The 14,132-nt window shown below is 41.5% G+C and overlaps 1 protein-coding gene across 5 annotated transcripts in view; it reads right to left on the reverse strand.

Moving 5' to 3' along the window:
• Window positions 1-11,611, reverse strand: part of ABCG1 (ATP-binding cassette, sub-family G (WHITE), member 1) — a 51,768-nt gene extending 40,157 nt beyond the window's left edge. For all 5 annotated transcript variants that reach the window (XM_010580294.1, XM_010580293.1, XM_010580291.1 and 2 more), the window contains exon 1: window positions 11,373-11,611. In XM_010580294.1, coding sequence (XP_010578596.1) covers window positions 11,373-11,592 — 220 coding nt within the window. In that variant the 5' untranslated portion in view covers window positions 11,593-11,611. The remainder of the gene's footprint in view (window positions 1-11,372) is intronic.
• Between the last annotated feature and the right edge of the window lie 2,521 nt (window positions 11,612-14,132).

Genomic DNA, 14,132 nt, shown 5'->3' on the forward strand with positions numbered 1-14,132 from the left:
AGTGAGCCATCAGCGTAGGTGAGGTCTGCACAAGTGCCGTCTGTGTTTAGGTGGGTGCTGTAAAGGCACTTTTGTCCTTGTGCTGGTCTGTATGGCTGGCTGAGTGTACTGCATATATAGACGTGTGCATCTCCCTCTTGGGAATACATGCCCTGCCTTGTTACTAAATGGACCCATAAATACAGAACTGAGGCTGCTACATACCAATTGGGCTGCAGCAGGAGGAATCCCCTCAGGTCCTGAAGCTCCAACAAATTTGGCTACTGCCAACGGTCTTGTTTTACAGTCACCACAATTAAAAACTCCTGCAAACTTCTTGTGAGGAACTCACAGTTCTGATTACAAAACAGATCTGACCCAACTGGTTTTCAGAAAGGTCTCTGATCCAGCATTTGCACACTTAATATTTATTTACTGTCAATTTGCTCCTCTGGGGCAAATTCTCCTTCAATTAATTCTCCAAGACTCAGGGTCAAAATCGAAACCAAAACCCAAGAGAGTAATTTTTCATGGCTGACTGTGCAGAGATGGACCCCTCCACATTTGTCCTTGTCTTTCTGATACTCACATTTCTCTGGTGGCAGCATATGACCTTCACCTCTCTGAGTGGAGAAGGAAAAGGAACTCAGTCCCAGACAGCCATGCACAGGCTTCAGCTTTATGAGCCTCAAATAGTTATTTTAGATGGTCAGGCCTCAATATTCATATTCAATAAGCTGGCTGAAGTTTGTGGCTTTTTGACCCAGAAAAAATAACTGCCCTTCCTCTAATAGCAAATATTTACCTTCAATCCCCTTAATTGTGTACTCATTTACCAATTCTAGCCCTGTCATGCTGGTGCTATGAGAGTGTTTAATTTCTGAACCACTTGAGGTAATAGCTGGATCATGACTAAAAAAATTATACTAGCCATGCTCTGTCAGTGCAACCTCATCCATTTGTCTGCTTCCACAAGCACAAAACAGATGCAACAGGGCAGAATTTAACTCCGCTGCTTAACAAGCATATTAAAACCTTCCGACTTTTTTTTCTTCAAATTTCATATTAACTAGGTGCATCACTTCATTTGAAATTCCTTTCTTCTCTTGTCTGGCATAAAAGCCTACCCTCCGCAAGAGACAGAGCAGAGGTTTCATTCTCATTTACCCCGGAACCTGACCATTGCATGTTCCACCTTCTCCTCTATCCTGTAGATGTACTGCAATTATAAATAACATTTGTTATTATTCTAAACATGCAAAGCAGAAAGAAATATGATTCTTACACAAAAGATGTAGGCTGTAGATACTAAACAAGAGGCAGATGGTAAATTATCTTGTAATGCCAAGGTCTCTGCCATTTATTTTTCTTTGGAACAGATACATAACAAAAAGTGAACAAACAAACAAGTGGTTAACTCAGTTTAACTATTATGTAATTCCACATACTTCTGATAAGAATTTGGACGGCTTCATCCCTATCCTCTCTGAAGAGAATTAAGTCTTCAGAGTGCATCTGTTTCTCCCCCTGAAATCAGCAAAGTCTAAATGAACTGTAAATGAGAATACTAGCTTAACAGCAACAAGGAAGTCCAATCAGGAAACGCAGTTACAAAGGTTCCCGCAGGGTGACTCAAGACATATAGCAGCATGCATCTCCAGCCACACCATTTCCTAGACAGAATTATTTTGTCCTCATTCCAGAGACACTTACACAGCACTAGTCCTTCTGTATTTTATACTACCACTTACATTCTGTGTCAAATATTCATTCTAAAATCTTTTCTAAGAGATGAAGTATCCAAAGGCCAAATTAAACTCAAACATCTGCGCTAAGGCACATAATTCACAAAGGAGCCATTTTCAAATATCTGAATCATCACCAATGGGATATTTCAACAGGCTTCCTGATAATTATTTCAGGAACAAATGAAATACAAAAGAACATCTACTTGTAGCAAGCTATTGAGATTCAAATAGTTACTCAAAACAACCAAAATTGCTTGGTCCTCTATGTATGTGCTGTGACTCTTTTCCACCATACTTAATATGTTGTTTTGGGGATGAATAAGTCAAAGAATTGGTTGAAAAGGGCAGTAATTCTTCCATACATCTTTTATTATACCATAACTACTTTCCATGCATTTGAAAGTTTGTGAAAAAGTGACTACATTTGGATGGATTTGGGGATCCTCAGTCTTTCAATTTCCTAATTACCATAGGCTTTGATATCAAGAAGAAGATGCCTCCTACAGCTTGGTCCTGGGCTTGATGAGGAGGACTCTGTCAGTGCTAGGCACTAAAGCTGTGCTTGTAAATTATCCTCATACTAGAGAACTAAATTTTCCACAGTCTAAGTAAGGGCTGGTGGTTTTGGTGTCCTCTGCACCAATGGTGTTAAAAATTGCTAGCTTCTAGGTTCAAAGCTGGCACAGTAGGCAGCCAATCTGAACCACTAACATCTCAGCTTCTTACTGTCCCAATGCCTTTCATACAGAAAAAAGACAGATCTTGTGCAGAAGTCTCTGATATAAGATTTGGTAATATAAAATGCATGTGATGTCTTTTGGAAGTAATACCTAAAAAAAGAGGGCCATTTTGTCATCTTACATGGATGTCATGTTTCAGCAAGGTCTTTCATTAAAGTTCTTAAATAAATGAATCTGACAAGAAGGTAGATGGCCAGTTCTCAAATAAATGAGAAAGCAGATAAAGCAACAGGAAACAAAAGCGTAGAAGTCAGTGGTCAATCAATGATGAAAGCTTACCCCTGAGTCTCAGGGAATCTTTATTTGGCTATGTGCTGTTCACCCTCCTCCTGCATGGTTTGAAAAAGGATGCAAATAGTGAGGTGACAGCACGGACACCAAAAGCCCGCTTAGGATCAGAGAGCAAGTGAATGATTTTACAAAAGAAAAATCTATCGAGAGCTAGTAAACACAAAGATACTACACCTAGTTCAGGAAACCTGAGCTGCAAGCTGCGAGAACACAAAGAAACACTACTACACGCTTGCCTGCACTTGAACTCTTCCCCAAGCATTCAGCTCTACCTGCTGTCAGAGAAGGGACACCAGGCCAGGTGGGCCTTCTCTGACTTCATATAATGGCAAGCTGACCTAAACTCCCAGCTTATTTTTGTCAAAAACTCAGTCTTATGTTAGACATATATCCTTACACACCTCAAGAGTATTGCAAGTCACAGAGGTTCTGGGGATAATGCATGGCCTTTTTGGCTAATGCATTTAGGTTTTGCCTCAGGGACTTTCGTCTTGAGACCGAACACCCACCCTTCAGTTTGCAATGCTTTAATTTTAAATCCAAATCAGTTCATTCCCATGTGCTAAACTATCATGTAAATTTTGCTGGGATTCTCCTTGCGTATTGTTTGGACTAAGTCTTGAGATGTTCTTTTTAATAGTAAGACCAAACACTGTTTTCTAATAGAGGACAAAAGTAGCCACCAGTTTAACAGGTACAGTTCTAAATTATAATGCAGTTGAGTATTCCTTGTGAGGGTCTGCCACATTTTGAGTAGTATCATGTTCCCTGAACTCTTGTCTTCCTAAAGCCAGCCAGTTTACCTACAAGAACAATGCTGCAGGGAAGCGTGAAGTAATTAATTTCTTAGAGAATACAGAGCTGAACTCTGAGATATTAAATCCCCTAACAACAAAAGAGCTGCCTTAGTAATCAGGTAAGTTTAGAGCCCATGGGCTTCCAGAAGGCACTTTCCAAAATGGCATGTAAATACACCAGCAAAAATGGACTCCAACAGCATTTTTACTCTTGAGCCATCTTCTATTCTTGGTTACTTTTGTGATTTCCCTTTCCTTTTACTGAGGTTATGGAGAACCCTGATCAACCATCTGATGGCTGAAACATTAAATTGCAAAATGACTCTTGCTTCATCTTCCTTCAGACTTCAGAATTATCTTCAGACTATGGACCAAATTCTACCTTGAAATGTGAAAAAAGTACACCCATATGATGGTGCATGCTGTTTCTATCTCCTCAACACCTTGAGCAAGACATGACTGCATATAGGCAGAGGACAGCAAAGCATTTCATCAAATCCCACTCAGTGTACAGAAAGTTGTAGTGGAGGGCTATCAGGGTGAGTTACAACCAGCCCCCAAGACATGCTTACTGTGAGATGGAAACAGCGGAGACCATAGCTCAAACTCCCAACAACTCATCATCACCACTGCCATCACCACGTCCCTGGCATGTAAATTCTGAAAAGTTTTAATTGGTATCTCTCTAAAACTTCCTTTCTCAGCCACAAGTTTTCACAACAGTAACTAATAAAATTTACTGTATTAAAACATTAGCTAGAATGAAAAACAGTCAGGTCATTGTAATGTTTAGTTTTAATAAACAATACGGCAAAGAGAAAGAAGAAAAAGATTTTCTACTCACACAAAGACTCAGTGACCAAAACTCAGTGAGTCAAACTCAGACGCATTTCCAAACAAAGCTCCGCATAAAAAAAACCCAAACAAACCCACAATAACAATGGGTTCCGCATGGAGCAAAATAAGTAATGCTGAAGTAAGGTCATACTCAGCTGGGAAACAGTAGAAGGATCAGACAAAGGGGCTGACCAAGGCTTGTCTCCAATAACCTCTGGTTTATACAACTCATGCAAGAGGACGCTAGGAAGAGTTATATAGCACTTAATAGAACGCTGTGAACTATTCCTGTAACAGTGACTACTCAGTATATTTTTACCATCCTGAGACAGCTTAAGTGTTAAAAGAAAAACTGCACAGATTTTATCAAGGTTGAAACATGCATTTAGAAATCCTCTGCTAAAAATCATGTTTCATTTTCATTAATTTCGCTAACATTTTAAGTCACTGAAAAAGAATCCACAAAATATTTGCTTAAACAGCTTTTTACTAGCATCGTAGTTCATTTCAACCAGCTTGTTTATTCTTTCTCACATATGGATCTTAATTTGCATACATCCCGCTCTCCAAGATGAAAACACGCTCTCAGACAAAGCAGGCAAAAATGGACGAAAACAATACCACCCATCTGTCAGAGAAAGGAAAAAAAAAAACCAAAAAACCCCAAACACCCAAACCCTCTCTCGCAAAGTGGGTTTTGCTCTTTACTGTTCTGCATCTTTTCCTTCCATCTTAGCAACAGCGCCTGGAGCAGCCAACCAGGGCCCGGGCGGCGGGCGAGAGCATCACCGCCGGGTTACTGCAGTGCATTGCCCGCCAGTAACCGCGCCGGGCGAGACCCAGACCGTGCATGCGGCACCTCTACCGCAGTGCACCTGCTGGGGATGGGGACAGTCTTTTTTTTTTTTTTTCCTCTTCTCCAGCAAGGATTAGGAAATAATTTAGGGCAAATCCTCCCCTCCTCACCCCCCCTGCCCTTTTTCATTTGGGTCTTCAGATATCTCCGGGGGGGGGGGGGGGGGGAAACTTTTAAGTGACAAGAGGGGAAGAGCAAAAAAAGCCTAGCTAAATAAAAAGGAACAGGTCTGTCCAAGCGCACGTACCAGAACTAATTTGTAACAGAGCACCAAAGCAAATCAGCAAAACCCAGCCTGTTTAAATCTCTGCTGACGACCTGACAGCGGGTTATGTTTCCATCTTACGCAGAGATCAGTATTAACATAATATACAGACCTCCTAGCTGAAATGTAGGCATCTAGCTGTTCTGATGACACTATCTCGGACTGTCACGGCCACTTTTCACGTTTCATGAATATCAAGCAACCTGCCAAAGACCCCCTGTTTCCCCATCGGACACAACAGAGCCATCCAGAATAAGCACGGTCCTTCTCTCCTTCCACTCCTGCCGCTTGATGTGCTGAATCTCAAAGCCGTGAAGCAACAATGTTGTGAGAAAAGACAGCACCTCTCTGGCTGATTGTTTCCACACAGTCTGAGCCATTAGAACAAACTGAAAATAACAGAAATACCACATTTTCTGCTGAGCATGAATTTCTGTATTGCTACTAAACCACTCTGTAAAAATACCCAGCCACATTTTGACCGGCTGGAGCCCGTTCTCTCAGAGGTTACTAAAGACCAAATCCTACCAGAACTTACACTCAAACGCAGCACAAATGAGTCATTACAGTCCTAAAAATAACAACAGAGAAATTTCCAACTAAAATGCTGCCTAATTAACCATGAATACTGACAAGTATGAGGAAAAAAAAGCAATCCCTGAGTTGTTGTGGAGTTTTGGAAGCCAGTATCTTCCTGGATGCTCTCAAGCTATGTAGGAACAGTATTTCCATTTCCATCCTACATCATAACAAAACCACCTAGAAACAATAGAACAAATGTCCTTTGGTGGGTATATAGAATGCAAGCACCTTTTCAAAGTAAAGCTGAATGAATCTGACCAAGACAGAAGGCTCCGAAGTACTTTTCATGCCCTCTTCACATGTGGGACTGTCCATAATTTTATCCCCAAACCACTCATTCTCTTCAGATTACTTTATGGCGCTTTTAGCAAAAATGGCAGTAACCCAAGGCACTAACTTTTCTCCAAAATCCTCTTGCAAACAGTTTTCAGGCAGTCCTAGTATTAAAACCTATACATCTATAATTTTTCTATAAACTGGTAAAACCAATATGTCTCTGTGGTTTGCATTTCAAACTGCAGTTTAAACAAACAGTTCAGAAGCCAAGGTAAGATCCACTTTCAGATCTCTTTCTCAACCCTCAGATAAATGACTTTGTGACAAGACAGTGAAACTCTGGTCACATTCTGTTCTGAAGCTCTGCAAATCTTGCTTTCCACATTTAAGGAGCCCACACTGGACCTAATGTAGGACTCTCCTCTTTCTCTTCCCCTCCAAGCCAGCTGGCTCCTTGTCCTAAATGAAAGGAGAAGGCATTCTTGGACTAAGTGGCCCTATTATTTCTCTGGGTGATGTTGTTTCCTTCTTCTGCCTTTGCCAGTTCATCTTAATCTTACAACACAGTGTCTCTACTCCAGGAGTCCTGCAGCTTTCTTAAGCAAATCTTGAACCTTGCTGACCTGCAGGAGACCCCTGGGACATACTTGAAGATAGGCTGGATTCAAAGACTGAGACACATTTTCAGTTCTGGAAGATCCTTAATCTCACGTGATCTGGATCAAGTCACTTATCAATCTCTTTCCTTCAAAACTAAGAAACAGTTGATTCTATCAGTTGACTAACTCCCTAAAAGCTTTATAGGGAAAACGCCGAAGGCATACGAGACCTTCTGAAACTTTTACCTCAGTAACCTTTTACAAATTCCCATATAGGTAAGAACTCCTGCTGAAGGGAATGGGTCAGATACAGGTGCTTTGATCAAGGACTCACCTGCCAGATTCCTCCCCTGTTAATACCACTGACTTCAAGAGGAATTACACCATGAATCAGGTCCAGAGTCATACCAATCTTTGCTATGAATCTGATAAAACGTCATTAAAATGAGTAGAGCAGCATTTATCATACAAATCTGAGAATGAAAATGCCCTTCCTCATTTTTAAAGAGAAAATGAGATTTAATAGATAAATTAGGCACTTTAAGGCTAAGACGCAAATCAATGAAAAATTCTAATTTGGACTCTACTATGGCTTATTTAGCTTCTTTTCTGTTGACAAGCAATGCAAATTCACATTTCTTTGTGCTTTTAATAAAAAGTAAATGATGTTACATACCATGAGTTTCATTGTCTGAACAATAAAGCTAAGTACAGAACACAATGGCAGCATTACTAATTATTCCTTCTTTTGTTAGTTTAGAGCCTAACCTTAACACTACTTTGCAATACCATTTTTACTGAGCAGAGTACATTTCTTTGTTGTTGCTCTTTAGCTGAATTCCTCTCCCAACAGGCTGGCACAAATTGTCTTTGCAAGGAAACTATATTTCTCCTTCTGTGATCCAACACTCATGAAAGTTTTAACTAATTCATTATAGTCATGGAGAATGATGTAGAAATAGCAGAATTTTTTCCAAGCTCTGTTTCAGAATAGAAACACCATTAATTTAAAAGGCACATTTTCATAACAGCATCCCTTATCGCTTATTGCCATGACCAGCACCCAAGAACAATGTGAACTGAGACACAATTCCCTCTTTTTTTTTTTGTACTTTCAGGAGTGTGTTTTCTGCTACTTTTCTCATAACAAAGTGAATTTAAACATTTCACATCACAGCATGAGAAATCATTTTAGCACAGGGAACCCACAAGGGGTACAGAGCTACAATAACCACCAGTGTTTGGAGGTACAATATGGCCCTCCTGTTGAGCAGAGACAGATTAAAACCCACTGCAAAGTCCCAGTTTCCTATGGAGGAGAAACCAGTAAAAGGCATTCAGAATAGTTTTACGTGAAATGCAGTCATCTACAAGCCCATCAGTTTTAAACAGAGTTATTCCAAATTACACACAAACAATTCTACTTGCAGAACCACTAAAACATTTCAAGGAATCTGATAGCTTGGTCCTTACCTTCTTTTGAGACAATCTAGGCAATTTGGTTTTCTACTTCTCTGAAGGAAAACCTCTTCTATTAAAACCAATATATTGGCTCAGTCCCTGGAGTAGGGAACATGGCTGGGAGGAAAGTTTGTTTCTAGAAGGTTTCTGTAACCTGACTAGCAATTCACTTAATCATAGAAGGAAGAGACCTCTGGAGACCACCTAGTCCAGCCTTCTACTCAAAGCAAGATGATCACCAACACCAGATCAAGCAGGCTGTGGCTCTGCCCAGCCAAGTCTTCTAAACCCCTCTGGCATGGAGAAAGCAAGCCATCTCTGGGTGACCTGTCCCAGTGCTGCACCAACCTCCTGGTGAACAGATACTTCCTAATGCCCACCATGAGCTACCCAAACTGCAATATGTGGCCACTGGCTCTTGTTATATATCATTTGCCACTACTGACAGGAGTTTGGCTCCACTGCCTTTGTAACTGCCCTCTAGGTTGCTGTACGCCAAAATATCTTCCCCCAGCTTCTCTTTCACTAGACCAAGCAAGCCCAGCTTCCTCAGTGTCTCTTCGTAGGTCCCCTGACCAAATTTTTACCCCTCTGACAGACCTCTTCCAGCTGCCCAGTATCTCTGTTGATCTGGAGGGCCCAAAACTGGATACAGTATTCCAGTAGTGCTCTCACCAATGTTGAGAAGGGTAACAACTTGCCTCCATCTGGCCATGTCCTCCAAAGGTTCACCTTACTTGCAGTGAGAGTACACTTTGGCTCATAGTCAGCTTGGGATCAACTGTACACCTTCAAGTCTGTTTTAAATCCTCGGCTAGCAGAAGAATGCCAAGACTTGCTGGCATGCCTCACAGCCACTCAAAGGCTGTCCTTAGTGGTCCAAGGAAAGACATATGGTGCAAGACCAGATGAGGAGGGGAGAATTTTAACTCCTTCTCACGGATAGCCAGGAAAGTTTAATCTCCTCTTTCAAATCTAAGTGTAGTGACACAGTCATAGCCATGCCCTAGAGCTATACACCTCAACAGGTCCTTTTCAGCAGCTGACCATTTTGCCAGGATGTGCCATTTTGTTCAAGCCAAGTCACTCAGGCATGTCAGCAAATGTGGACAGAGACTTTTGGTATAGAACCCCTCAATCATTTCTGGCCAATGAGATCCAGTTAGAAAGCTCAAGTTTTTAAATCTTACATGAGACACTTCAGCATAGTTCCATTTCCTGAGGGAAAAAACTTCAATGTTTGAATTTGTTGTGGTAAGATAAAAAATAATTCTGCATGTATAAAAGTTGCTGCCAAATCAAGCTGTTCTCCGATGGACAGTATGGCTACATGCAGTTTTAATAAATAATTAAAAGAAGGCAGGTGTTGTATACATACAGTTTTCATGTTGAAAAACCCATTAAAGCCTCAAGTCTGCACATCCTCCAACAAATGAATAACTGTATGCACAGGCTGTCCACATACAGTAGCATTTCCATAGTCATAGCTCCAGTGTTTTTCATACCACACATTTTTAGACTATTAAAGCCTTGGTGGTGTGACAATGACACAATTTCCAGACAGCAGCAATGTACTTTGTGAAACAATTTCAAGTGGAACCTTTAAGCCAGTGCATTTATAGATTCAGAGCAAGTGCAGATATCAAGTATGGCTCAGGTGAGTGGTGCATTGGCAGGGGCTTATCTCTTAAAAGAACTAAAGCACACAACCATACCCATTTACCTTACTAAGAGAGAATTCCTTGAGGAAGAGCAACTATGTCATTTAGTATACAAATTCTCCTGAAGATTTCAGTATTTTCTTTAGAGCTTACTTTTTTTGCTAGCAGGAATTTACCACACAACCTAGTTTTCCTTTCAGAGATGACTAGTCACACACACACAAAAAACCCCAAAACTCTCTAGGAAACACATGGCTACACAAAGCAGATGAAGGTATAAAAGGAACAAATGCAAAGCAGATGAAAAAGGACGGAGCCACCTTACACTCACCTTTCAGAACTGGAATAGACCAAAAGCCTATAAAGAAGAGAGCTGAATATGCCCTCTTCACCCCCATCAGTAAAGCAGCACCAGAAGAATTGTCTCAGAGCCAGTTATAAGTGAAATCGGATTGTGAGAGGAAAGTGGTTAACACTTCACTTCCTTGAGATGCATCCAATATCTGTATCATTTTGGTGTGCCCTGTGTTGTAGGCTGTAAACTCTTTGCTGTGTATTATTAGCAAAGTAGCTAGCAAAAGAGCATTCTGGTCTGACTAAACCTCAGGATTCAGTCCTAGCAGTAGCCAGTGATTTAATCGGTTAAAAGAAACAGTAAGCTTAGACAGACCCACCATAGAAGACCAAGACATGGATGGGCTGACACTCCTATAGCTCACAGCATTTACTTCCAAACACAGCATTTTAAGAGAATAATTTTTATCCTGGTTCCAAATGCCTTCTGAAATTCTGAGATGCTTGCTGTTCTGAAAGAGTACTGAAAAAATAACCATTTCAGAAAACAGCCAATCGCAAAAGTAAAAAAAAGCATCTTCTTCCCCCCCACCACCTTTAAGCTACTGCATGCTCTACTAACCTCAACAATAAATTGTAGACATGCAAGATCATAGGACAGATATTTGGCAGCACAGCAATACTATATTTACTTCAGATACTTTAGAATTGGGAGGCAAAAATAAGCAGTTGTATGAACTACTGTATCTACAGTTTCTTGCTGTGCAAGGGGCCATACACCCCACTGCATCAGGCTCTGGGAAAGTTCCCCAGTGTCGGCTGGGTGGCAGTGGGTCTATCAAGAAGCCAAATAAAAAGCAGCTGTGAAAACCCACTCCTTTTACTCGCTTTGCTTCGCCATCCGCAACAGACTCTTTCCACCTGTCATGACTACCCACATGGGCAATAACGTTTGTATGCTAGCCAAAACATTAAGATTTCCTTACCTTTCTTCCTCCACCACGGCCCTTCTTGGATAGAGTATGACAGTTCTTTAAACTCAATATTCACAGCTGGTCTGCGGGGTAGGTAGGAGAAACGATGAGCTTCTGTCAGAGTATTGTCCACTTTTTTTAAATGTCCATTCATCAGTCGAACATCTTGGTTATCTGTGCCATTTGAGACCACTTCATCCACCGAAACACACACTGACTTTGGCTCAGCCATGGTACAAGCAGAATTGCTGCCGTTCTAGAGGAAAGAAGTTGGAGAATGGACAAATTTCACAGACTTTTGTTTAGGAACACGTTTCAAAACCTCCTGCATCAGAAAAATTATTATTTAAATAACACAAGAATCCAGCACAGTAATGTGCTGAAAGGGGAAAAAAATAAAACGATTTTTTGTTTGTTCTGCCAGTGTCTTGACAGAAGAGGTAAAAGAGCTCTTGGACTTGCAGCACACAAAGGACAGTTCATTTAGCACCAGTTTCCCCTCAAAGGGTATATACACAGCAAACTAGTATCTTCAGAACAGAGTAGCTCTTGCACCAGATTAATAAATTTATAAGTTCAGTCCCCATTGTATTTGGTTTCTCATGCACTCAAAGAATTTGGTTCTAGCTACTCTGATTCCACTTAGCTCTTATTCCTTTGGATCAGCATATACTCCGTAAACGTGAAACTGCACAAGTTATATTTCTGTGAATTTTAAAATGTACTAGTTTGTGCTTTAGTTGCTGCCGCACTGATAGTTCTGGGGACTCTGCAACCTGGAACAGTACAACTTCTTTCCTAGAGGTCTGTTAGGAAATCACAGCGCTTTCCACCCAAATTCCTTGCACACTTTCCTTGCTTGGCAGTGATCCCTAATGGAAATCTTATCAGCTACATAAACATATTAAACCCAGCTCCAGTACTGCACCATTGACACTGTAAGGTCAATGCTTTATGCTTACAGCCATACCTCTTACTACGCTTTGCCAGTCGTAGCACTCAGTGCAATTCCACTTGGCAATATTTGGACTGAATCTCTTCCCCCTCCTCTCCTGACCATGACAATGGCCTGCTACCTGCCCTTCTCTTCTTTTTCATTATGTACACAAAATCTGAACTTTTTCCATTCCTTTTACCTGCATGAGCACCTTGTACTGATATCAACAGGCTGTGTGTAAGGCCAAAAGTAAAACAGTCATGAATTTTCTTCAGCTAAACAGAATTTTAAACAGTTCAGAGGCTGTTCATTGTAATCTGTTGTTTGGAGTATGTCATAAGCAGGGCCCAACATCTGCAAAGTTGTCTATTAGAAAAATCAGTACTTTTAATGTAGATCTGTATTGGAAAAGACTTCTGTAGCTGGCTTATGTGCTGCCCCATCTACCCAACAATCTACATGCCCCCAAAGGTATCTCTTGGAAGGTGTACATGCTGCACTATTTTTCAAGGCATCAGTGTTGAACACCCCCAAACAGAGAGCTACAGGTCATGCCAGTGTCTCCCCCTACTTGTCCTCCAATATAACTAAGAAGTCACACTGCATCCTTTTCACTGTGCCATTTTCATCCTTTCTGTCACGGTTACTGGTCTTCCCATTTATGTTGTAAAAGCAGTGCTCCTCAGATTGGTCACTTGTCATGAGTGTTGATGAAAAACATTAAAAAAACAGCCCTACATAACCACTGATGAAAAATATTTTAAAAAATCATCCTATATAACCACTATATAGCTAGCGTCTTCACATTCTTCATGCATATGCCCCAATTCTAGACATAAAAATCAGCTCTGCTTGCCACATTTTCTCACGAAAAAGATTTTAATTGTGCTCTCAACTTACTAAGAGGTCAGGTATCCAGTAACACTTACTCCCAATTTCTTAAATAGTTGATTGTAATGGTATGTAATTTGAACATAATAAAAGTAATGTGAAACATCTTAGAACTGAACAATTAAAGTAGTGGAACCTCCCTCCTCCCTAAAATATAAGAGAAGATGAGTTAACAATATTCTTTTCTCAGTGTTTTCTGTGGCACTCATAAGCTGTTTGGTTCAGAGGAACCACTAAGCACCTTCACACGTCAGAGGGAATATCCGAAAACTAACTCTCAATGAGCAGGTAGGTCACCTTGAGTATTCAGGTGACAGTCGGAGCTTCTCCAGTTTAGGTCAATACAAAAAAGAGATCCTCTGGACAAGGTCCGTGTTTCTGCCTACTTAATCATCTGCGAGTATGAAGCCAGAGACTTTTGTTCCCGAGACATTAAACAAACCGTTCCAATCACGCAGTGGACCCAAACGCCTGTTTTCAGCAGAGGGTGACAGAGTCCTGCCAGCCCTGGGTCCAAACCCACCTCCTGCAGGGACCCCCTGCTACGGGCGAGGATTCCCCCGAGAGACTGGGGCGGCACAAATGGCTCCCAGTCGCGGGATGGTCTTCGCTCGCAAAGAGGTGGGCAACGCCCGGGGTTACCACAGCCACAGACTTACGCGAGCCCCGCGTAACGGCTCCTCAAACGCACCTGAACCCCCTTCGTGTATCTGCTAACACCAACTGACCGTTCGTTCCTCCACTGACATACCGATGCGTATCTACAGCCGCGCACGTCAAACTGGTGTCCGTTTCAACCCCCCCTGCCCAACAGGCATGAAGAGCATACGTTCTCAGATCTTCCTCGGTTCCGTACAGTTTTATTTCTCACACAGTTTTATCCCCCCGCAAGGAGCTGGACCGCTTCCCGGCGCCCAACGGGCACGGCAGCCAACGCCCCCCCC

Source organism: Haliaeetus leucocephalus, unplaced genomic scaffold (assembly GCF_000737465.1).
Source record: "Haliaeetus leucocephalus isolate CR32 unplaced genomic scaffold, Haliaeetus_leucocephalus-4.0 Scaffold702, whole genome shotgun sequence".
NCBI lineage: Eukaryota > Metazoa > Chordata > Aves > Accipitriformes > Accipitridae > Haliaeetus > Haliaeetus leucocephalus.